Raw genomic sequence first — 26,661 nt, 5'->3', positions numbered from 1 at the left:
CAAGAGCCAATACTCTTTTTAAATGAGAGGAGGCATGACGGGTCTGGCCATACCAGCTCTGGCCTCTTACAACAACAACTCGCCCAACTCTCTTTTATTTATAATATACAGGTAAAGGGGACCAGGACTGGGAAGAGCTTCTTCTGTGATGGACAGGATAGGGTGGAGTTAGGGGAGCCATTCTCTCAAAGGGAACATTCCAGAAGGAGACAGGGAACCACTCCCACACAGTGCCACATACTTCTTGGAAGTTCCTAGAAGCCAGGCCTCTGCATCCCATGGCTCAACCTAGTCTGATTCTGCTAAATAAGGATGACTTCCTACTTCTCCCCCCTTTTAATATGCTAAAATGCAAATGATGGACGGTTTATGTTGAGGTTGTGGATCTTTGTGGTGAGAGCAGCTCCGAGGTCCTGACTTTCGGTTCGGAGGGCAGCTCTTGGTTCTGAGAGTATGGCAACCTATGATCATGACACAAAAAGAATTAGTAGCAGACATATTATTCCAATGCCATTCAATTTAGGAAATATCTGATCAACCAGAAATACAGAGTCCATGAGATCAATTCTATCTTTTGAATATCCTGGATGTAGTGATGCAATTTTGCAAAATCCAGGCTATTATTACTGCTATGTCAAATGTCCATTAGATGATTCTAATTATTTCTTAGTCCCATTGGCAAGTATGATATTTAGTTGCAACAAAATACATGCTTACAGTCATTATGGCCTTTAAGCCTTTGTTTAAATTTGAGAGCAAAAGGCTCATCACTGATATTTGAAATAGTAGCTGTTAAAGCATTTAATTTGATCTCAATCTTTCTATTAATACTTAACTTTCAGGGGCTATAGCATCTTAACAGAAGGAATCATGCCCCTAGATATAATGAATGTTGATAGAAACCTAAAAGAATACATTAAAATACATAGGAACCAAATTATCATCAAAGAAATAACTGCTAGACTATGAATGTGAATTAATCATCTTTCTAGTGTAATATCAATCAGTTCGTTCGATTCGAATTTGGTCTTAATTACATGGTTATCAGTAGTGCAAAGTAATATCCAAACAATAGGGAATAGTCCAAATTACATGGAGTTTCAAAAATCAGAATGATTACATATATCTAATCTTATTTTATATACTGAAAATAGTTTTAAACAACTCAATTATTTGCCTAGTTCCTTAGATCCTTCATAACATTAAAGATTTAGATTAAACATGGTTGCTGTAAATTCTTTTCAAGAAGTAAAAGTGAAACATTTAGTGGCAATGTTGCCACATTAGGCCTTTCTGGCTTTGAATCTTCTAGAGGAAAGTATTTTGATTTAACTGTCTTTCATCAATTTTTTAAGGTCGATCCAAAAACATATCCACCACCTTTAGAGATAATATGTATCATTGGCAATACATTTGCACAGTTTATCTATTTAGGAAAGCCACCAGATTCTATCACAGAACAATTAAGACTGTAAGATATTCGTGGATATTTCATAGAAGTGACTGACTTTATATGAAAAAGTCCCATTCTAATAACTGAACATACAATCCTAAAATCCAAAGGCCAGTATAATTGCTGACCTAGGTATTCCTTATGCTGTCTTTTTCTTAAAGGTTATTGTTAAGTCGGAAATTAGGCAACTGTAGGGGCCAAAGCTGAGCAGCTAGAACAAAGACCAGCCCACCAAAGGTGACCAGAAAGTTCACAGCAAGGTGGATGGAAAGTTCCACTGACCCTTCACACCCACCTGTCACTCAACAGGACCCCCTCCCATCCTAGTCTATAAAAACCCTGGGCAGCCAGGGGTACTTGGGATTTTCTCTGGGTCCCTATACCCCTGAGGGTCTGGGAATTTCGCCCGAGAGCCAAATTGCAATAAAGCTTGCTTCGGCCACTTTCTGTCCCATTTTATTTGGCTGCTAACTGTGCCTGCCAAGTCCGCCGAGTTTACATTTGGTCCGGCCGTTGAGCCCGCCGAGCCCGTCCCAGCTTAGTTATATCTAGGACAGCCAGAGAGTCTATCATGGGACCAGCATATAGATAAGTTTCCATCGCAGCCACTATAGTTAAATCCAGTCACATGGATGGGTGTAATGTGAATATCAGCAAAACCTCCCCTCATATGAATATTATCAGTAACTATTGGGATTGTTTCTCCAGTCCACATCATTGGATGTATTGAAGGTGGATCTGGGAAATGGACCCAACAGATTTCCCATATATTTCACTTACCTGAGAGCTCAATAGAGCTAGCATAAATATTGTAGTTGGAGATTTAAGATCTTCTTATTGTAAAACCATGGTGCATTGTATTTCTCCATGTGTCACTCAGCAGCTGTGTCACTCAGCAGCTGTGCAAATTCCATGATATCATAATTTTTAGACATATTTTTTGAAATTAAGTAGATTTACATAGGGATCTGTTTCCGCCTTCTTATTTTTATATTTTTAAGTTGTATAAAAAGATTGCTATAAACTGGAGCATTATTAACCTTAAATTTTGGACAATGGCCTAGCACTGTACAATTACTTAAATCATAACAAGTGACTTAATATTTTTATTGGGCTAGGAAGAATAATTGAAGTTACCTATTGTTAAAGTCAATACTGTTAAATTGAAAAGGGCATTACAATAAAAGAAGGCCCAGTTTCCATCAAATATAGGATTTGATTTTGTCCCTAATAGCAGACTAATTTACAAAGCTATAAAATGCAGTTAGTATAGACATTGAAAATTAGTCTTATGACATGTGTGTTCCATAGGTAATGATCTCATTATTCTAAATTAACTTAAGCTGTTGTATTAGAATTGGTAGTATCTCTCAGGATAGTGGTTCAATAAATTATTTAAAAATCTTAGAATTTATGCCATAGATCCAGCAATTGTATTTTAAGGGACCTATGGAAAGATAATCTTTATGTATAAAGATATAGTTGTATGAATATGTTTAAAAGCCTTGTTTTTAAAGTAGTAAAAATAATTCAAATGTCCAACATAGGGTTTTGGATAAACTATATGACAAAAATCTGGCATTAAAAGTAATGTAAACAAATACTAATTATGTGCAATCTAAAACATTGTTATAAGCTTTAAAATGAACAATATAATTGTGTATGTTCAAAATATGTGTATCTCTGAGCTTATGTATGGAAAACAGTTTAGAAGATTTAATAAATGTTAATAATAGTTGTTAGAACCTCCCAAAAAAATTTTTTATGTGTACTTAATTTTTCCTAAGTGAGTCTCTTGACAAAATGTAGGGAGTGTACCTTAATCTTGAAACCATCCTTAGCCTCTTTATCTGAATATTATTTTATAAAACCTTCATATGGGGGGCGATCCAAGATGGTGGACTAGAGGGTGACTGCATCTCCAGTCGTTCCAGAACCCAGGATTCAAGAAGGGGAGGCATTGAGAGACTCGGACTAAAATAGAACCACGGGGTGAGTCTCCCCTACCCAGTGAAGCTCAGCTGGGCGGCAGGCCCGGATTCGAGCGGCTTATTAGAGTAGGACAGGGCAGATAGAGTCTCCCCCAGGCAGCTCTGTGCACGCTGGTGGTGGGCTCCTCCCACAGGGACAGATTCTCCAGCCTCGCAGAGCAGGCCCCCCAGTGAGAGCCTTTCTGCACAGAAGCAGCGTGGCCAGTGCCGGCCCGCCCCGCTGCCAGCTCCGGCCCACCCGCAGGTTGCTTCAGAGACCAGCACAGGGCGCCAGGGACTTCCCCAAGCAGCCCAGCCCCCTCCGGCGGGAAGCGCCTCTCTAGGCTAGCTTCTCGGGGCAGACCGACCAGTGAGAGCCTGTCTACACAGAACCAGCTACAAGTCCCCAAGCCAGCGGAGAACTCTGACCTGCAAGCAGCCTCTGGGACCAGGGCTGGGCAGCAAGAGAGCTCTCCAGGTCTCTCTCCCTGGAACCAGTAGCGGGCTAGGGGCAACGTTCTTCGGAAGCACTACATTAGTTAATCCAAGACATCAGGCTACTGAAGGCTGGTAGGTGATACACTGGAAATCTATAGGGACACTATAAGCCAATAGAGGAAATCTACAATATCACAGAGTCCCACTGACATCTGACCAATATGAGAAAACAAGGGAAGAAAATGTCTGAAACAAACCTAGATACTATATCAATAAAACCCAATGACAGCACAGCAGAAGAAATGTCAGAAAGGGAGTTCAGAATGTACATAATTAAAACAATCAGGGAAGCAAGCAAGGAGATGAAAGAACAAATGCAGGCAGTAAATGAATGCACCAATCAACAGTTAAAAGAGCAAATACGGGAAGCAAAAGAGCATTTCAATAAAGAGTTAAAGATACTGGAAAAAAAAAAAAAGAAATCCTTGAAATGAAGGAAACAAAAAACCAAGTTAAAAACTCCATAGAAAGCATAACCAATAGGATAGATCACCTGGAAGACAGAACCTCAGATATTGAAGACAAAATATTTAATCTTGAAAACAAGGTTGACCAAACAGAAAAGATGGTAAGAAATCATGAACAGAATCTACAAGAATTATGGGATATCATGAAGAGGCCAAATTTAAGAATTATTGGGATTGAGGAAGGCTTAGAGAAACAAACCAAAGGAATGAACAATCTATTCAATGAAATAATATCAGAAAATTTCCTAAATCTGAAGAATGAAATGGAAATCCAAGTACAAGAGGCTTATAGGACTCCAAATATACAAAATTACAACAGACCTACACCAAGGCACATTATTATGAAAATACCTAACATACAAAATAAAGACAGAATTTTAAAGGCCGCAAGAGAAAAGAATCAGATTACATTCAGGGGGAAACCAATAAGAATATCAGCAGATTTTTCAATCCAGACCCTAAAAGCTAGAAGGGCCTGGAACAACATTTACCAAGCCCTGAAAGAAAATGGATGCCAACCAAGAATTTTATACCCAGCAAAACTTACTTTCAGATTTGACGATGAGATAAGATCCATCCATGATAAACAAAAGCTAAAGGAATTTACTAAAAGAAAGCCAGCATTACAGAACATTCTCAGCAAAATATTCCATGAGGAAGAGATGAAAAACAACAATGTAAATCAGCAACGGGAGGAACTAACCTAAAGGAATAGCCAAATAAAGGAGAAACCAAATCATGTCAAAAAACAAAAAGGAGTCCAATGACTAGGAATACAAATCATATCACAATAATAACCATGAATGTTAATGGCCTGAACTCATCAATCAAAAGACATAGACTGGCAGATTGGATTAAAAAGAAAAATCCAACAATATGCTGCCTGCAAGAGACTCATCTCATAGAAAGAGATACCCATAGACCAAAGGTGAAAGGATGGGAAAAAACATACCATGCACACGGACACAGCAAAAAAGCTGGAGTATCCATCCTCATTTCAGATAATGTGGACTTCAAGCCAAAACTAGTCAGAAGGGATAAAGAAGGACATTACATACTGCTTAAGGGAAGCATAAATCAGCAAGACATAACAATCATAAATATCTATGCCCTGAACATTGGCTCATCCATGTACGTCAAACAAATCCTTGTCAATTCCAGAAATCAAATAGACCACAATACAATAATACTAAGTGATTTTAACACACCTCTCTTACTGCTGGATAGATCATCCAAACAAAAATTGAATAAAGAAACCATAGATCTCAATAACACAATCAACAATTTAGACTTAACCGACTTATATAGAATATACCATCCAACAAAGAACGAATACACTTTCTTCTCAGCAGCACATGGATCCTTCTCTAAAATAGACCATGTTTTATGCCACAAAGGTACTGTTAGAAAATACAAGAAGACAGAGATACTACCTTGTACTCTATCAGATCATAATGGACTGAAATTAGAAATAAATGACAGAATAAAAAACAGAAACTTCTCCAATACTTGGAGATTAAATAATACACTATTATACGATGAATGGATAACAGAAGACATCAGGATGGAAATTAAAAAATTCTTAGAAGTAAATGAGAACAAAGACACATCATATCAAAATCTCTGGGACACTATGAAAGCAGTACTTAGAGGAAGATTTATTTCATGGGGTGCATTCAACAAAAGAAGTAGAAATCAACAAATAAATGACTTAACATTACAGCTCAAAGCCCCTAGAAAAAGAAGAGCAGACCAACACCAAAAGAAGTAGAAGACAGGAAATAGTTAAAATCAGAGCCGAAATCAACGAAATTGAAACAAAAGAAACAATCGGAAAAATTAACAAAATAAATAGTTGGTTCTTTGAAAAAATAAACAAAATTGGTAAACCCTTAGCCACACTAACAAAGAGAAAGAGGGAGAAAACTCAAATTACTAAAATTCGGAATGAACAAGGAAATATCACAACAGACACGAGTGAAATACAAAACATAATTAGAAGCTATTTTGAAAATCTATACTCCAACAAAACAGAAAACCTCGAAGACATCAATAAGTTTCTAGAGACATATGAATTACCTAAACTGAACGAAGACGACATACACAACTTGAATAAATCAATTTCAAGCAATGAAATAGAAGAGGTCATCAAAAGCCTACCAACAAAGAAAAGTCCAGGACCAGATGGGTTCTCAGCCGAATTCTTCAAAACCTTTAAAGAAGAGCTCATTCCAATACTTCTCAAAGTATTCCATAAAATAGAAGAGGAGGGAACCCTCCCAAACTCATTCTATGAAGCCAATATCACCCTAATACCTAAACCAGACAGAGACACATTGAGGAAAGAAAATTTCAGACCAATATCCTTAATGAACATCGACGCAAAATTTCTCAACAAAATTTTAGCAAATCGCATACAAAAATATATTAAAAAGATAGTGCACCACGATCAAGTGGGTTTTATCCCAGGGATGCAAGGTTGGTTCAACATCCGGAAATCAATAAATGTCATTCACCATATTAACAGACTAAAAGCTAAGAATCACATGATTATTTCAATAGATGCAGAAAAAGCATTCGATAAAATACAGCATCCCTTCATGCTCAAAACACTAGAAAAAATTGGGATAGTGGGATCATTCCTTAACATTGTGAAGGCCATCGATGCTAAGCCCATGGCCAATATCATTCTAAATGGTGAAAAACTGAAAGCATTCCCCCTAAAAACTGGAACAAGGCAGGGATGCCCTCTTTCACCACTTCTATTCAACATTGTTCTTGAGACTCTAGCCAGAGCAATTAGACAAACCAAAGAAATTAAAGGGATACGAATTGGAAAAGAGGAACTGAAACTATCCCTGTTTGCTGATGACATGATTATATATTTAGAGGAACTGGGAAATTCCACCAGAAAACTCTTAGAACTCATAAGTGAATTCAGTAAAGTAGCAGGTTACAAGATCAATGCTCATAAATCCAATGCATTTTTATACGTGAGTGATGAATCTTCAGAAAGAGAAATTAGGAAAACTACCCCATTCACAATAGCATCAAAAAAAAAATAAAATACTTGGGAATCAATCTCACAAAAGAGGTGAAAGACCTCTACAATGAGAACTACAGAACACTAAAGAAAGAAATTAAAGAAAACCTTAGAAGATGGAAAGATCTCCCATGTTCATGGATAGGAAGAATTAATATTGTCAAAATGGCCATACTACCAAAAGTGCTATATAGATTCAATACAATTCCAAATAAAATCCCAATGACGTACCTTACAGAAATAGAGCAAGCAATTATGAAATTCATCTGGAAGAATAAGAAACCCAGAATAGCTAAAGCAATCCTCAGTAGAAAGAGTGAAGCAGGGGGTATCGCAATACCAGATCTTCAACTCTATTACAAAGCAATAGTAACAAAAACGGCATGGTATTGGTACCAAAATAGACAGGTAGATCAATAGTACAGAATAGAGGACACGAACACAAACCCAAATAAATACAATTTTCTCATATTAGACAAAGGTGCCAAAAATATGCAATGGAGAAAAGATAGCCTCTTCAACAAATGGTGCTGGGAAACCTGGAAAACCATATGCAACAGAATGAAATTAAACCCCTACCTCTCACCTGCCCAAAACTCAACTCAAAATGGATCAAAGACCTCGGAATCAGACCACAGACCCTGCAGATTATAGAAGAAAAAGTAGGTCCAAACCTTCAACTTGTTGGCTTAGGAGCAGACTTCCTTAACAGGACTCCCATAGCCCAAGAAATAAAAGCAAGAATCAACAACTGGATAGATACAAACTAAAAAGCTTTCTCTCAGCAAAGGAAACTATCAGTAATGTGAAGAGAGAGCCTACAGAGTGGGAGAATATCTTTACCACTCATACTTCAGATAGAGCACTAATCTCCAGAATCTATAAAGAACTCAAAAAACTCTACACCAACAATACAAATAATCCAATCGACAAATGGGCTAAGGAAATGAACAGACAATTCACAGAAGAAGATGTACAAGCAATCAACAGATATATAAAAAAATGTTCACCATCTCTAGTAATAAGAGAAATGCAAATCAAAACTACCCTAAGATTTCATCTCACCCAATTAGAATGGCGATTATCAAGAACATAAGCAACAATAGGTGTTGGCGAGGATGTGGGGAAAAAGGTACACCAATACATTGCTGGTGGGGTTGCAAATTAGTGCAGCCACTCTGGAAAGCAGTATGGAGATTCCTCAGAAAGCTTGGAGTGGAACCACCATTTGACCCAGCTATCCCATTTCTTGGCCTATACCCAAAGGACTTAAAATCAGCATACTTCAGAGATACAGCCACATCAATGTTCATAGCTGCTCAATTCACTATAGCCAGATTGTGGAACCAACCTAGATGCCCTTCAGTTGATGAATGGATAAAGAAACTGTGGCATATATATATATATAACCTTCAGAATATATATATACAATGGAATATTACTCTGCCATGAAGAATGATAAAATTATGGCATTTGCAGGCAAATGGATGAAATTGGAGGATATCATGCTAAGTGAGATAAGCCAATCTCAAAAAACTAAAGGATGAAAGATCTCGCTGATAAGCGGATGAGGACATATAAGGGGGGTAGGAGGGTTTAGCATTAGGTTTAGGGTTAGGTTTAGGGTTAGGGATAAGGAGGGTGGTAAGAATGGAGGAAGGAAGAACTGTATAGAGGAAAAAGAGGGGTGGGAGGGGAGGGGGGAAAGGGAAAAAAATAACAGAATGAATCAAACAACATTGCCCTATGTAAATTTATGATTTTTAATAAAAAAAAAGAAAATAATTTCCCCAAAGCACAGGTAACAATGGTAAAAGTAAATGGAATTTGATCAAACTTTTTGATTTTAATAAATAAAGTTCTCCTTGCTAAAAAAAAAAAAAAACTTCATATGTAATTTAAAAAATAAAAAAACTTTTAGTAACCTTAATTGATTGTGTTAATTATATATAACCAATTTAATTATATATAGCCAATTTAATTCTTTGTATTAATATAAATTAAGTAGCATAATCTAATATCACATCTGAAACATGAAACAGACAAGCCAAGAGCTTCCATTCCCTCTTGGAGGAAGGTGTCAAAATATTTCCATATGTCATATTGTTAGCCTTTAAATAAGCCAGTATTTCCTGAATGTCCTCTAAAACTATAGCTAATTTTATGTCTTAGTGTAGAGAGTAATATAAAAAGTATGCAACTTATATTTATTTAATTTTAAAATATTAAATTACATAGTTAATTTTTAATTAATTTGTTATTATTATATAAGTTCGTAAGACACCATTATTGAAAAAGCTTTAGTTTGGGGAACATCAGCTTAATAACATGTTTCTTTAAACCTTATATTTAAAGACTTCTTTATCTGGAAAACAAGAATATAATTAACATAATAAGTACTAATTACCATGGTTAATTAAAATATAGTTATTGATGTTTTTATATTAATCAAATTTGGCTTTTAAATAGAAATTTGGATGCAAGGTGATATTTTAAAATAAGTTATTGTTAAACCAAATTATATAAACCATAATGTCTTTGAAATTAGCCTTTTGTTTATAATAGAAATTCAACCGGCATAAGAAATCATTTTATTAGAATGAGAAATTAATGTTTTAAGTATTTTCTTTTTTGTCTATCCTTTAATTAGAGGGCTTAATTAATACGTATTTGTGAAAAGATCTTAACTGTATTTGTAAATACCCTTTATGATAGAAACTTAGTAGAATAAAAACTTTTAATAACCTTAACTGATTGTGTTAATTATATATAACCAATTTAATATATATAGCCAATTAAATTACATGGAAATCTTTTGAAAATTACTTTGTACAAATTTTGTTTTAATTTAATTCAACATGTTATAGTCTTCTATTTTATCGAGTAAGAAAAATATATTTTTCTTTTTTTTTTTAGACACTTACATATCATACCTGATAGTTGAAGTGCTAGTATTTTGGTTCTCAATGAGATCATAGAAATAAGGGAATCTTAGACCTTCTTTATATTAACCAAATTACAAATATGTCTAATGCTTAAATATATTTTAGTTGAGTATCTGATGTTTTCATATTTAGTAGACAATGTTCCAGTCAATGATCTTTTGGCATCCCATCCTTGTAAATCAATTAAGTATCTCCTGTAATAAAAGGTTAGATAATTAATTTTATTTACCTCAAATTAAATTTGTTTATTCTTAATTGGAAAAGTCAAGATATCAAACAAATGTAAATAAAAATATTAATAATTTCTTTCCTGTTTATAAAAACATAAGAAACAAGGGATATAGATCTTAAGTATTATAGAATTTAGCAATTTTATTATTTATTTGAAAACCTGAAAAAAATGTGAATTAAGAAGTCTTTTCACCTGGAAAAATTTGATAAGTATAAAGAAGCCTTGTTTATTTTTAGTTGTTTACTCAATATAAATTAAATCTCATTAATTCACATGAATTGAGGTTATATGGATCCATTTTTCTTTTAATTTTAAAATGTGAGCATGCTCATTGAACTGTAAGTAAACTTTGAAATCATGTAAGTGTAGTTATTGTGTGAACACATTTATAGATCAATCAAAAAAAGGAAATTTTTATAATTTATTGTAAGTGAAGCTACATAGCAATGAACAAACATGCATTAAACATTGATTTAATTTGTCTAAAAATTTAAGATATAAAAAAAAACTTCAGAATAATTCAGGTTGCTGGCTTTTGTCCTGATGATTGTTATTCATTTTTAAAATCATCCCTAAAAAAGCAAAAGATTAATTTATTAATAAACACAAGTAGAACATTTTTTATCAATTTTGGAAAATTTTTTCTTTCCCTTTTTAAAATTTTTTTTCCCTTCCATCTGAGTGGTTTCCTAGTGAGCCTGCAGGTTTCTCCATTTACACTGAAGCCATGTAAGCCTTCCCTGAAACCCGTAAGGATCTAAAAGAGAGATTAGTGGGTTCCAGCAAAAACTTGATGCCGAGGACATTTTAACCACTTCTTATTTTTAGGACAGGTTTGGATGTCAAAGAAAATTACAAAACCTTATTTTCCATTACTTTTGAGAATGAAGCGGGTATACTGAGCTCCTTACTGAAATATACCATTGGCTATTGACCTGATTTGTCTACGGCTGTCTATCCAGCAGTTTGGGGTGAATATTTTTAGGGTTATTTTTCTCTCAGTGATAAACAGGTTAAACCTTGTTTCTTAGGTAAGCTGAGAACAGGGACTTGAAGTAAGACCCCTTTCTGATATTTTAAAATCCTTCAGTATGTTTTGGTTCTCACATTGATACCACCGTTTACGTTTACAGGTGACGAGTTCTGCTCCCTCTAATGTTGAAGTTTGAACACTCTGGAAGCACGCCAAGGCAAGCATGTTAAGCAGGTTGTATTCAAAGGTAATAATACAGATTCCTCCTGGGAGGGAGGAGGGCCATGGCTGATGTTCTAAAATCCCAAAAAGTGAGCACACCCTACATCTTTTATAGGTTAAGGTCTCTTTTGTTCTCCAGTTCTCTCCCCCCTCATCTCTCCTTCCGCCTATGTGACTAGGCCCTGTTTTGCATAAAGTGAGAAACCATGGGCAGGGGGAGGGCCAAGGTGATTTAGGCAGGTAAGTGATACCGCCATTTACCGGTGACAAGTTCTGCTCCCTCTAATGTTGAAGTTTGAACACTCTGGAAGCACGCCAAGGCAAGCATATTAAGCAGGTTTTATTTAAAGCTAATAATACAGACTTCTCCCGGCAGGGAGAAAGGGGCCATGGCTGACGTTCTAAAGTCCCAAGAAGTGAGCGCACCCTACATCTTTTATAGGTTAAATTCTCTTTTGTTCTCCAGTTCTCTCCCCCCTTATCTCTCCTTCCTGCCTGTGTGACTAGGCCTGGTTTTGCATTAAGTGAGAAACCATGGGCAGGTGGAGGGCCAGGGTGATTCAGGCAGGCAAGGGCCCAGGGGGCATTAATTAGCAGCTCCTGGCTTGCAGTCCTTGATAAAGGCAGGTAAATTTGGTAATCAATGGGCTCCGGAGATTCTTGACATTCCATTCTCCCAGGGGCAGTTTCCAACTTCCAGAGGCAGATGATTTTATGGCCTCCATTTCCTCGATTTGACCCCATCCCCTATTTCTACACTAACTGCCTGTCCTTAATTTTGGCTTCATAAGGACCCAGGAGGCATTAATTAGCAGCTCCATGCTTGCAGTCCTTCATAAAGGCAGGTAAATTTGGTAATCAATGAGCTCCGGAGATCCTTGACATTCCATTCTCCCAGGGGCAGTCTCCAACTTCCAGAGGCAGATGGCTTTCGTGGCTTTCATTTCCTCGATTTGACCCCGTCCCCTATTTCTACACTAACTGCCTGTCCTTAATTCTGGCTTCAACATCAGGGCAGTTGTTCTTTGGTGTAGAGTTTTTTAAGGAGGCTTAGCTAATTTCTTTTACCCGGGAATCCAAGGCCTGCAGTATCCAGTTATCCCTAGGAAGCCTCTGTAATGGCCTTAATATTCTCCTCTGTTGTGGCACATAAAGGATGTCATCTACATATTGGAGAACAATTACAAATGTTTCATGTCTGAATTTTGTTAAGTTCTTAGCTAGGGTGAGGGCTATCTCCAAATCCTTGAGGCAACACTGCCCAGGTTAGTTGTTACAAAGTCTGAAAAAATTTTCCTCTGGTCCCTGCCGACTTAGGCTAGGGTTTAGTTTTCTGTCCCTAGGCAGGTAATTCTCTCCATGCTCTTTGTGCATATGCACTTATTTGAGTATACGTTTGTAAATTGCAAGTCAATTGTTGTCCCAAATCAGCAAATTGTCCTGAGCCGGTGAGCATATCTAAGGTAATCTGAACTCCATTCGATCTATTAATTTCCACTTGATCTGAACGATGTTCTATCCAATTGAATTTCCATGTTAAATACTCGCCTTCAGAAAGGCAGGAGTTAACTAGTAGGAGTGGTAGGGCCTCATTACATATTAATTGTAAGAGGCTTAGTACAAATGGTGTGTTTGTTCCATACATAGAGCAAGGTAGATTTTAACTCCCTTAATGATATAAAAGGAATAGACATGTGAGTTCTTTTTGGTCCCTCAGAACATTAAGAATCATTTTGCTCAAAAATGGGGTATAAACCTGTAATGTATAAAGCCGCTCCCCTCTCCCGTTACAGGAATTTCCGGCCTCCCCACCACTCGTCAATCTGCGGTCCACCCACCTCTTCCATTAGAGGAATTTCCGGCCTCCCCATCACCTGTCAATCTGCGCTCTGCCCGCCTCTTACGTTACAGGAATTTCCGGCTTACGCTGTTGCCATTTTCCTGCTTCCCACGTTATGTCCTAACATGCTATTGGTTCATCAGTCAGCTTGCAAGAATTCTCCTCCACTATTGGTTCCTTCCAGCCCATGAGATTCCAATATGTGGGAGAAACCACACACCATCTTTCTCTTTTTCCCCTTATTTTCGCCCTAAGCGGACGTGTTAATTGTCCGCATAAATAAAGTCTCTTGCGTGAGACCTCTTGCGTGTCTGCGGAGCGTTTTTTCTGGGAGCTATTGGCAAGCCACAACTTCCCCTTACATCTGGTGACCCGGGATGGGTCCTTCTGCTAACTAAGCAAGCGGAATCCCATCCAATAGCCCCAGCGCCTGCAGATAGAGGCTCACCTTCCATTTACCTGGACGCCCAGTTTTCTGCATGCAACACCACACTCCAAATTGGTGAGTTCCCCTTAGGCAGGTCCCCTAGACCACTTAAACACATCTCGGCTGATCTGAGAAGCGGCCATTGAATATCCGAGGCTCTCAAGACTGCCAAGGTGTGGGGGTGCCTTCAACCATGACTTTCAAAGTTACAGTTGGTCCCTGTAGTTGGTCCTAATTGTTGGGTGGATTCCTGATTTTATGGTGCTGAGATTCTTTCTCAGGGTTTGAGTCTCATATTTTTTCATCTCACTTGAAATCCTGGCCAGGTCCTCAAACTCTCTCGGCTAATGCCTGGTAGACACTGGTACTGTGTGATGACCAGACCTGTGTTCTAACCTTCTCATTGCCTAACACGTGGTCGTGGGACGCCATTGATCACCAATTTAGGCGGATCTCAGTCTTCGCCATGGGATCTCGGACTTCCACCCCAGCAAACTCACCCCTGAGATGTTTATTAAACAATCTCAAACACCTTCACCTGTTCCCTGAATTAGAGCTAAAGTCCTTTAGATAGTAAGTCAGAATGGTCTATTTATGACACCCTAAATTCTAGCTTTATACTAGGTATAATTATATGCCTAATTATACTGGTTATAATTAAGTACATATGTGGGCGACCTGGTGAATGGAAAGAGACTCTTCCCCTTCGTGTTTCTCCTTTCTTTCAGGCTAAACCTAATCTCTGCTCTCCTCAAAAACCTGAACACGTTCTCTTGGCTTCTCCTCCCCCTTTTAATCCTTCTTTCTCTTCTGAGTTTGATCCAGCTGATGCGTCATCTCCTTACAGGCCTCCTACTGCAGAAGCCCCTGTCCATTCCTCTCCTTTGCCTCATTCTGTTTCTCCTTCTGCTCCTCCATTCAGCCCACCGAGTCCCCCCACCACGCGGTCTCCTGCACATGTCCTAGCCCCTTTTCAGGAGGTGGCTGGCGCGGAGGGAGTAATCAGAGTTCATGTCCCCTTTTCACTGTGCAATCTGTCTCAAATAGAGAAGCGGCTAGGCTCCTTCACCTCCAACCCAGCAACCTTCATTAAGGAATTTCAGTACCTTACCCAGTCTTATAACCTTACCTGGCATGACATTTACATGATCATGTCCAACACCCTAACCCCTGAGGAGCGCAGGAGAGTGTGGGAACAGGCGCACAATTATGCAGATGAGATTCATCAATTGACCCCAACCCACCCCACTGGGGCTGAAGCAGTACCGGATAGGGAGCCCCTATGGAACTATAATACCGAGGCTGGGTGTCTACAGCGGGATAGATTTCAAACCTGCATTCTTGCAGGTCTACAAAAGGCTATTAAACCCATTAACTATGACAAACTTCAGGAAGTAATACAGGACAGAGATGAAAACCCGTCAGCATTTCTAAGCCACCTTACAGAGGCCATGCTCAGGTACACTAACCAGGATCCTGAGACTCCGGAGGGACGGCAGCTACTTATGACTTATTACTTTTCCCAAAGTTACCCTGACATAAAGGTTAAATTGAGGTAGTTGAATAGGGGGCCCCTTACCCCACAGCCAGAGGTTCTAGCAGTGGCATTCAAGGTTTATAACAGAAGGGAAGGAAAAAAAAATAAAATACCAAATGCTGGCCAAAGCCTCTCAGCCAGCTAGACCTACCCAACTGTCCACTGCTAGGGGCGCCCAAGCTCCCAGAAGACCTCCAAGCTCATCCTCAAGTGCGGGCAAGAGGGCCACTGGGCACTAGCCTGCCCCAAACCCCGGCAGCCCCCAAGTCCTTGTCAAGATGCCACCAACTGGGACATTGGGCAATGGCTTGCCCTGGTGCTCAGAGAAGTGCCGGGTCATCCCTGGCCCTTCCCTCCGGTGACTCGCTGGGATTGGCAATGGATGAATGAAGGGGCCTGCGGCTTCTGCACCCGATGACCATCACCACTCAGGAGCCTTGGGTGACCCTTACGGTGGCAGGCAGGCAGGTCCCTTTCCTTATAGACACTGGAGCCACCTTCTCAGTGCTGCGGGAGTTTTGGGGACCCACTTCCCCTGCCAAATCCTCTATTGTCGGGGGAGAGGGAAAACCATATAACCCCTTACAAACCTCTCCAATAAGCTGTCATATAGGACAAATAGGCTTTACTCATTTCTCTTTAATGATTCCTTCATGTCCCATTCCCCTCTGGGAAGGGACATCCTAACCAAACTGGGTGCCTCTATTTCCTTCTCACCCACCATGTGCCTTAGCCAAGACTCCTCTGCTATTCCTCTCCTTATGACTCTACAGGAATACACAGCTCAAACAGAGTCCTCATATCCCCTTCCTACCTCCCTGGTTGACCCCCAAGGTCTGGGACACTCATACACCCTCTGTAGCTAAATACTCACCTGTACTCATTCATCTAAAGGATCCAACATCCTACCCAGCCCAGGCCCAATATCCCCTTCCACGAAGAAGCCTTATAGGACTTCAACCAATCATCCAGGATCTAAGGCAGAAAGGCTTCCTGCGCCCTGCCAACTCACCTTATAACACTCCCATCCTGGCTGTTAGGAAGCCTAATGGATCTTACCGTCTAGTGCAAGACTTCCGCATCATTAACTCAGCAGTGGTCCCCATCTTTCCCATTGTGTCCAATCCTTACACCCTGCTCTCTTCTATCCCTTTTTCCACCACATACTTTTCAGTGCTAGATTTGAAGGATGCATTTTTTACTGTCCCACTTCACCCTGATTCACAGGATCTCTTTGCTTTTACTTGGACTGACCCTTTCACTCAAGTTTCTTCTCAGCTGACCTGAACAGTACTCCCACAGTGTTTCTGAGACAGCCCCCATCTCTTTGGCCAAACGCTATCTCAGGATCTTGCCTCTCACATTCATTTCCTCCTTTCTTTTACAGTATGTTGATGATCTTCTTCTATGTAGTCCCTCTCTTGAGGACTCCCAAAGGGACATAATTAAGCTTTTAAACTTTCTGGCTGACAGGGGTTATAGGGTTTCTCCAGAAAAAATGCAACTTTCCCAGCCTCAGGTTGTTTACTTAGGTGTCAGCCTCTCACCTGGATTTAAGGCCATCACTATAGAGAGAAAAGCATTAATACAGGACATGCCCACTTCATCCACCAAGGAAGAAATCCTTTCCTTTTGGGGATTAGCAGGATATTTATGATCCTGGGTCCCCAATTTTTCCATCCTGGCAGCTCCCCTATATGAGGCTTCAAAGGGTACTCCCACTGAACCTCTCCTCAACACAGTGAAAGCCTCTTTCCAGATCTTAAGGAAAGCCCTTCTTCAAGCCCCAGCTCTACACCTCCCTGACTTAACCAAACTATTCTACCTGTTTGTCTCTGAGAAAAGTGGGTTCACCCTGGGGGTCTTAGGACACATGTTTGGTCCCACTTTTGGACCAATAGCATACCTGTCAAAGAGGTTAGACCCCACTATAAGGGGCTGGGCGCCATGTCTTAGAGTATTAGCAGCAGCATTTGTCTTGATTCAGGAATCAAAGAAACTCTCTTTTGGGGCTCCCACTGAAGTGCTCTCACCTCATCATCTGTCTAAGCTTCTTACTTATAAAGGTCTGCAAATGCTACCACCCTGTCGGGTGTTAGCCTTACAAACCGCTCTTATCGAGGACTCTTCCATTTCCTTTAAAACATGTTCTCCTTTAAATCCAGCCACCCTCTTACCCCCGTCTTCCAACATACAGGCTTCAGCAACCCATAGCTGCCTTGAGACCCTGGAGGAGTTACTTCCCTGCCCCTCTGACGTCCAGGAAGGAGCTCTACGCAACCCTACGTTCATATGGTTCACTGATGGAAGCTCTTTTCTCCATAAAGGGATCCGAAGAGCTGAATATGCCATTGTCTCTCTTAAAAAAGTAATAGAATCAGGACCACTACCCAACAATACCACCAACCAACAGGCAGAACTGATTGCCCTTACCCGTGCATTCACCCTCACAAAGGTACAATCCCTCACAGTCTACACAGACTCCAAATATGCTTTTCACATTATCCTCTCTCATGCTGCTATCTGGAAAGAGAGAGGCCTTCTTACTACAAAAGGAAACTCCATCACCAACTCTAGTTACATTCTAAACCTCCTTGAGGCTCTTCACCTCCCAGCAACTGCAGGCCTTGTACATGGCAGAGCCCATCAGACACATCAATCATTCACCTCTTCAGGTAATAACAAGGCAGATGAGGAGGCTAAAAGGGCTGCCCTCTCGTCCAGGCCAGTCCCTATTATGGCTCTCCATGATCCCTTATCTCCACCACCCCCAACAGGGAAATACTTTCCTACCTCCATCGTCTATTTCACCCAACCTTTCTTCACTCTTACAATTTGCTAAAACTCATCTGCAACTGTCCTCCTCTGATATCTCATTTCTGAAGGAACTCTCCTCCTCATGTGAAGTCTGCCTGCGAACAAATCCTACAGCTGTCAGGCCCCCCATTTTTCCAACTCACCAAGCCCATGGCACCATTCCAGGGGTAGACTGGCAACTTGATTTTACCCACATGCCCACAGTAAGAAAATCTAAATACCTATTGGTTATGATAGACACCTTCTCAGGATGGATTGAAGCCATCCCCACCTCCAACAAAAGGGCAATAACTGTCCCTACCTTCATCCTTCATGAAATCATTCCTCGCTTTGGAGTGCCTGCTTCCTTCCAGTCAGATAATGGGCCTGAATTCATTTCCCAAGTCACCCAACAACTTGCCAAGGCTCTCGGGGTCCCTTGGCATTTCCACATTCCCTTTCACCTAAAGTCATCAGGCAAAGTAGAAAGAAAACTGAACTCGTAAAAATGTTTTAACTAAGCTCTCTTTAGAACTTCACCTCAACTGGGTTAAACTCCTGCTCCTTGCTTTTCTGCATCTTTGCTCACTCCCAAAGAAACCAACTAATATTTCCCCTTTTGAGTTAATGTAAAGTCGTCCCATCCTGTCCCCTGAAATAGTGCCCCTTCCTTCCCTTCTTCCTTCTCAAATATCCATTCCTCTCCTAAATCACATTCGAGCATTTCTATGGGGTTATGCTGACTCCACCCTCCCTAAACCTTTATCTGGCCTCCTTACCCAACCTCTTCAAATAGGAGACCAAGTTCTTATTTCTCCTCCTCAGGAAGCTACAATCCCTCTATCTCCCAAGTGGCAGGGACCCCATAAAGTGATCCTGGCCATGCCAACAGCTGTCAAGGTACAAAATCTACCAGGATGGCTACACATTTCTTGGGTTAAGCTCTAGTCTCGGTCCACTAACCCCTCTCCAGCTCCTAATCCACAGGCTTCTTCCAACCGATACTTGGCCACTCCTGTGGGACCCCTTCACCTCAGACTGAAGATCATGAAGCCCTCCACCCTTTCTCCCATTCGAGAAATTGAGAGCCAGATGACTGAAACACCAAACAACCATGCCTAGCCATGAGGACTGGATTCCTGTTTGTAATTTTCCTAACCACTGAATTTTTTTCCAATAGAATGCCAGCCAAAAAGGGGAACCCCCTGTCTTTTACTTCCATGTCAACTAATCAGCTTGTATTACAGAAAATACCAGGATCTTACAGAAATCGGAGCCCGGCTATAGGTGTGCCCCCAGAGGAGCTATCAAGTCCCCAACTCTTCCTGCCACAATGATATCTCTCCCCTGAATCAGCTCTACGTCCACACTCAGCAGGAAGTAATTACAGAAGACTGACCTTCATCCATCTACCCAAAAAATATTTTTTTAATATAAAAAAAGAAATGGGGGAATGTAATGTATAAAGCTGCCCGCCTCTCCCGTTATAGGAATTTTCGGCCTCCCAACCACTTGTCAATCTGCACTCCGCCCACCCCTTCCGTTACAGGAATTTCCGGCCTCCCCATCACCTGTCAATCTGCGCTCTGCCCACCTCTTTGTTACAGGAATTTCTGGCTTACGCTGTCGCCATTTTCCTGCTTCCCACGTTATGTCCTAACATGCTATTGGTTCATCAGTCAGCTTGCAAGAATTCTCCTCCACTATTGGTTCCTTCCAGCCCGTGAGATTCCAATATCTGGGAGAAGCCACACACCATCTTTCTCTTTTTCCCCTTCTTTTCGCCCTGAGTGGACGTGTTAATTGTCCGCATAAATAAAGTCTCTTGCGTGAGACTTCTTGTCTGTGGAGCATTTTTTCGGGGAGCTATTGGTGAGCCGCAACTGAGACAAGCGAGAGAGCAGCAGTTCAGCAGGATCGCTACCGCCGCGGGTCCCACGTTGAGCTGCATTTTCCCCTTACACACACAAGAGCCACTACTCCTTTTAAATGAGAGGGGGCATGACGGGTCTGGCCATACCAGCTCTGGCCTCTTACAACAACTCACCCAACTTTCTTTTATTTATAATATACAGGTAAAGGGGACCAGGACTGGGAGGAGCCTCTTCTGTGATGGACAGGATAGGGTGGAGTTAGGGGAGCCATTCTATTAAAAGGAACATTCCAGAAGGAGACAGGGAACCACTCCCACACAGTGCCACATGCTTCCTGGAAGTTCCTAGAAGCCAGGCCTCTGCATCCCATGGCTCAGTCTAGTCTGATTCTGCTAAATAAGGATGACTTCCCACAGTCCCACCCTCCCTCTACCTTGCCACCAGCCTGGCAACACCTGCCACCACCTCTCCTCCCACAGGAATGACCTCAGGCTTCTTTGCTTTCCTGGGAGTTCAGCCAGAAACCACAATTAAACTGCAATGAAAGGAGGAGGACCCCCCTCCAGCTGAGCCTCCACCTACGCTCTGTTCCCAGATTCTTAAAATGATGGATAGACAGAATCTCTGCTCCCTTCAAGGTACAGCCCAACCTACTCCTACCCGCTGGGTGTGGGTTTGCCTTTTGCCCAAGTTCATGGCTGAAGTCACTTCAGGACACAATAGAGATCTTCAGTACCTCCTGACACTCAAGCAACACCAGTGTGAGACATGAATATTGTCAAGATATGTCAAACTCTGCCCTACATTTTTTTTTTAAGGTCACAACTTCAACTGGAAGTTAAAATCAGACGGGGGCATCTTTTGCAGAGATAGTCCAGGCTACAAGCCATTGTGGTAGAGGTTTGAACAAGAGCACAAGTACTGCCCAGCCCCCACCACAGGGCAAGGAGACACATCCACCCAAATGACTTCATATCTGCACATCAGAAATTTATTCCAGAATGACACAATCAAGTGCAAGCTCTGATTCTGCCTCAGAATGAACAGAGGTGAACGCTTACCTGCCCATGTGCCCTAATCAAAGGAGCAGCGCTGCAAAGTAATCAAAATCTCCATATCCTTAACCCTGTGTATGAAACCTCAGCTGCACTCCCAAGGCTTTACAGGAGACACGATCACTGGAGGGAAGATAGCTGGCAATGTCAGCATCACACATTAGAAGCTGAACTATCATGGTCTCACTGGCAGCCCCTCCCCTCCCCAGCACACTCTTTTCCCACAAACTCACCCTTTTCCAGTTCATCTTGGTTAACAGCCAGGTGACCTTTCAATGACATGGGCCAGAAAGACACTGTGCCACCTTGCGTCTTATTTTCCTTGCACTGGATGGGTCGGCACCCCTCACTCCCTGCACCCCTGTCACATATGCTGCGCCCAGCAAGGTTTCCTCAGGATGGTGCAGGTCCACGTGGGCTCATCTCAGGGTCCATTCCCAGGGAACTGTTTAGAATGGTCCTCTTTCATGGAAGACAGGAGATCTCCTTCCTAGACCCGAACCCTCACCAGCTCTCCAGTTCACCAGCAGTCAAAGCCAGAGTTTGCCATGACCTCCTAACACCTGTGAAAAGCAGTGAACCTCCAATACCCCTTACCTTCCTGACCTCTGCTCTACTGGCACCCTCATTCAGTCCATTGAGTTGAACTGCCTTCTCATGTGGCTTCCCACTTTCTAGAATGTTCTAGAATGTCCCAGATGACTGGACCATCCACTCCCTCATCACTTTGCTCATATGTTACATTCCACCTGAGTCTTATTCAGACCCGCAGATTTTGCATTCTCACCCACCCTCCCCTCAGTTCCAGTCCTTCCTACTCTGCATGGTTTTTTTCTCCTCATTTTAACACAATTTATTTTTAAGGGGCACAAAAACTATGGACCATAATCTCTTTGGTTTATAACATACTCTAAGCCTAGACTTCTATTCACTTTGCTGCTCAGTTTAATTCTGTAACAGTCCCAGGACCTTGACAACATAGTCTCATGATAAGGCTTGTCATCCCACAAACTCTTCTCCTGCACCCCTACCCCCAAGGTTGCCCGTACCCTAAAGGCTGTGTTTGTCATGACTCTGTTTTCCTTTGGATGGGTTTTACTACATCTAGATGCATTCCTTTCTGTGAATGTACAGTAATTTGCTTGTGCATCTTCTCTCCAGACTATGGGAATTCCTACTGTTTCCAGAGTTTTGCTGCTTTTGACAGTGCTGCTGCCTCAAGCATCCTTGTATGTGCCTGCTGGAACCCAGGTGCAAGAACTTACACACACAGTAGAATTCCTGAGTCTTGTGGAAGTGAAGGAACTAAGTGAGCATGGACAAAGGCTATTTTACTCAGTGTTTGTCATAGCTAAGAAGTTAGTCCACTGCTTATATTTTGGTAGAGATTCAAAAGCATGCAGACGAGTGGCAAAGATCTGCAGAGTGGAAAAAGGGAAGGCCTGAGGGTGCTGGGTTGGGGGTTGTCTGCAAGGGGAAGCCGGGACTGGGCTAACTGGGAGTGGGACCTCCTCTGTGGTTGGTTAGAGGAGCATATGTGACTTTCTTTGGCCCTAAGTTGGAAAAAGGGACAAGAATCAGAGAAGATGTCAGTAATGAATCAGGTGTTGGTCATTTGCTGGTCTTTGGGATTCTTGTTTGTGAGATAGTGGTGACTTCTTGTAAATCTCATGTTGACAGTAGGATGAGCACAAGGATGTTATGACAGAAAAGGGGTTGGTTTCCTGGGATGACGACTACACACCACAAGTCGGGTTCTGTCTTTCCGAAGAGTCTGGCCATTGTGCATTTGTACATTCAGTCTCTCAATCTGTAACATGCTAGATAAGACATTTATTTCTTATGCATGTTATCTATCTCCATCCCTAGGTTATCAGTTCTATCGGCTCAGACATTCAGACCTGTTTTGCTCATTGAATATCCTTGGTGCCTAGAACAGTGTGCAGCACAATGTGGGTACTCAATGAATATTTATCAAATGAGTGGACACAATAGACCTGTAAAATACTATGCCAATGATGCATAGTTTTTTGTTTTGCTATTATCCTCAGAAATAAAGACTATCCCTCAGACCTAACCTCCTCCAGTAGGACAGCCCCGGTCCCAGACATGGCTCACTTTTGCACGTCCTCTGTGCCCACCAGTGTCTGGCTTGAAGGTGGGGATTGGCAGGTGTATGTTGAAGCCAATTCATCTACTTTATATCAGTGTTGGTTGTTTGGATGCACATTAGTGCTGAGTCTGACAGGCAATAATAAGTAATAACATCCCTCTGCCACGCCAATTCTGTAGCCTTTCATCTTTTGTTTATCTGAAAACAGAGGTGAACCAGGGAAGAAGTGCCCATTTCTCTTGAGCCTTGTGAAGACATTACCATAGGTCCTTCTTAGAAGCATTTTGGCACTGGTATTTTTTAATTAATTAATTAACTTATCTATGTATTTAAAGGTACTGGGGATTGAATGGAAGGTGCTTTACCACTAAGCTACACCCTAGCACTTTTCATTTTTCATATTGAGACAGGGATCCTGATAAATTTCTGAGGCTGGCCTCCAACTTGAATCCTCCTGCCTCAATCTCCTGAGTAGCTGGAACACAGGCCAGTGCCACCACACCTGCCTGACATTGGTATTTGACCTGTACTTTAATCTTGCCTCTGCATGAACCTCTTCTGCAATTCTTTTCAATGTAAATTTCCAAAACATTGACTTCCTGAGGGTACTTCCACAAGTAGAAGAGAAGAGACCTCTGTGGTTCAGGGACAAGAACCAGTGGGAGTAAATCACCTCCCAAGTCACTTTTTCTATCCCTTACTTTTGACAGAGAACAAAGGTACAAAGTTGTAAGGGATCACTTACAGAGAAGTGCACTGCATTCCGAAGGTGACTTGATTGATATCATACGCTGTATGCTTTTTCTCTTGTGGGGACTCAGGTGCAGTATGAAAGCCACCCCTTAGGACCCCTTTATGTTCTTATAATGGTTTTGTTGTTGTTGTTGTTGTATTTGGTTTGGTTTGGTTTGGTTTGGTTTGAGAGGCGGTCTCACCATGTTACCCAGGCTGATCTTCAGCTCCTGGACTCAAGCAATCCTCTTGCTCAGCCTCCCAAGCAGCTGGGACTATAGGCACCTACCACCCTACCAGGTTTCCCATAATGTTCTTACTCATGATAGAATATAATCAAACTGGGCTGGGGTTATAGCTCAGTTGGTAGAGTGCCTGCCTCGCAAGCACAAGGCCCTGGGTTCAATCCCCAGCACCGCAAAAAAAAAAAAAAATATATATATATATATATATATACATACACACAGACACACACACACATATATATATAATCAAACTGATAAATCGATGCAGTAATTCTCAACCTTATGAATAGATTCATTCAACTATTTTGTGACCATAACCTGCTAAAGAGATTGTTAACTAGTACTGGTAATGGAATTTAAAAAAAAAACAACTCATTAAACCATGCTCAAATTTTAATCTGTAAACAGAACCAAACTAAAATAACCAGGACCTAAATTGATATTCATTGCTTTAGGTGTCGTATTTTATCTGGCTATAAATCCTGAGATTAAAATCTATTAGAAAACTTGAATCTAAGGGTGGAGAGAAACCGATGAAACATGAATCCATTGATATCGTGTTCAGGATTTTTATACTGACTTGCCTAAGAAGATAGTTGAAACCCCCGAAATTGGTACTAGGGATTGAACCCAGGGGTGCTTAACCACTGAGCCCCAACGCTTTTATATCTTCGTTACAGACAATGTCTCACTAAGTTGCTTAGGGCCTCACTAAGTTGCTGAAGCTGGTTTGAACTCACAACCCTCCTACCTCAGCCTCCCTAGCTGCTGGAATTAGAGGTGTGCACCACCATCCAGCTTTCCAAAATCTTTACAATCCTGTGAAAACCTATCGGACAAATTATCCATGATTAATCTCAAACCATCCCAAACAAACATCAGGGGCCTGACTGTCCTGGGTTTAAATGCATTTTTGGTTAGACGCATTAAAATAAGACAAGAGAGGATAATGAATCTTTGATGCCAATTTCATGTGGTTTATTGGGAAAAGAATTTTGTTAGATTTACAGAAACAGAACATAGTAACTGCAACACAGAATGTAGGAGCTACAGAGGGGGGCAAAGAAATAGAAATAAATAATCCAACAGTGAAGTTTCAAACAAGCATAGCATTAAAAATCATCAGTCCATTTTTTCTGGGTTCATGCTCTGATTAGAGAAGGTGTGTGTGTGTGTGTGTGTGTGTGTGTGTGTTGGGGGGGCGTTTTCAGAATCTCAGAGCCCAGGGGATGTGCAGGAAACTCCTGCAGACTTCCAATCAGGGAGGACTGGCAGGATGCGAGGGGGATCTTACCACACAGAGACCTGCAGCACCTCCGTCGCAGGAGCCGGGCCGGCGGCCGCCTAGCAACAACACTGCTTCTTGCAGCAGCACTTCTGGCAGCACTTCTGCTGGCAGCAGCCCTTCCCGCAGCCGCAGCCACAGGAGCCGCAGCCACAGGAACTGCAGCAGGTGCGGCGGCAGCAGCAGACCACGGGGGTGCAGCAGCCGCAACAGCCGCAGCAGCCACAGCAGCCGGAGCAGCAGCCCCCACAGCCACCGCACCCGCTGCTGCAGCCACCGCAGCCACCGCAGCCGCCACAGCTGCCGCAGCCACCGCAGCTGCCGCAGCCACCACAACCTCCACAGCCACAGCAGCCCATGGTGTCAGGAGAGAGGACTCAGGTGCAGTGAGGAGAGGACTCAGGAGAGGACTCAGGTGAGGACAGGAGGTCTGGAGCTTCCTTCTGCTGGGGCCCTTAAGTACCAACTGCGGGAGGGAGAGGGTGGCACATGACCACTTCCTTGTTGTTGCTAGGCTCAACTGTCACAAGAGAATCTCACGTGCATATTTACTTCCCTTTGGAATGCTAGATTTATTAGATTACTTCCTTTGCTTACTTCTCAAAGTAAAGTGCCCTAGAAAATGCAGCGAGACCTCCCGGGAGCCACGGGGACACTCAGGAGACCCCACAGAGCAACAGGCCATGTTTGAACTGTTGGTCTCACTTCTTAACAGCAAAATAATAATGATGATGATGATGATCAGAAGACTATTGCTTTTTAGTGCTCTAAAGTTTTCCTAGCAAATGCTGGAGAAATGAAAGGCATCTCAGGCACAAACATCATTGTCAACTGCAGAATCAGCCCTGATACCCTAAGCAGAGCCTGTCCGCTGAGGAATGAAAGGTTTTACTTCCTCTCACACAGTTGCAAAGCATGGTAGCATATTTCAGTGTTCAGGACATTTAACACAAT

At 41.6% G+C, this 26,661-nt stretch overlaps 2 protein-coding genes across 2 annotated transcripts in view; one reads left to right on the top strand and one right to left on the bottom strand.

The window, feature by feature from the left end:
* The window catches only part of LOC306656993 (uncharacterized protein), a gene marked incomplete at both ends in the record, with an annotated part of 37,623 nt that overhangs the window by 5,279 nt on the left and 5,683 nt on the right, over positions 1-26,661 (top strand). The window lies entirely within an intron of this gene.
* On the bottom strand, positions 25,767-26,066 carry LOC306656998 (uncharacterized protein; the record flags this gene model as incomplete). Its single annotated transcript, XM_079132663.1, has 1 exon — positions 25,767-26,066. The coding sequence occupies one exon, from the start codon at positions 26,064-26,066 to the stop codon at positions 25,767-25,769; it is 300 nt and encodes a 99-aa protein (XP_078988789.1).

Source organism: Sciurus vulgaris, assembly GCF_902686455.1.
Source record: "Sciurus vulgaris genome assembly, chromosome: 3".
Classification (NCBI taxonomy): Eukaryota; Metazoa; Chordata; class Mammalia; order Rodentia; family Sciuridae; genus Sciurus; species Sciurus vulgaris.
This window is presented reverse-complemented; position numbering and strand designations above follow the sequence as displayed.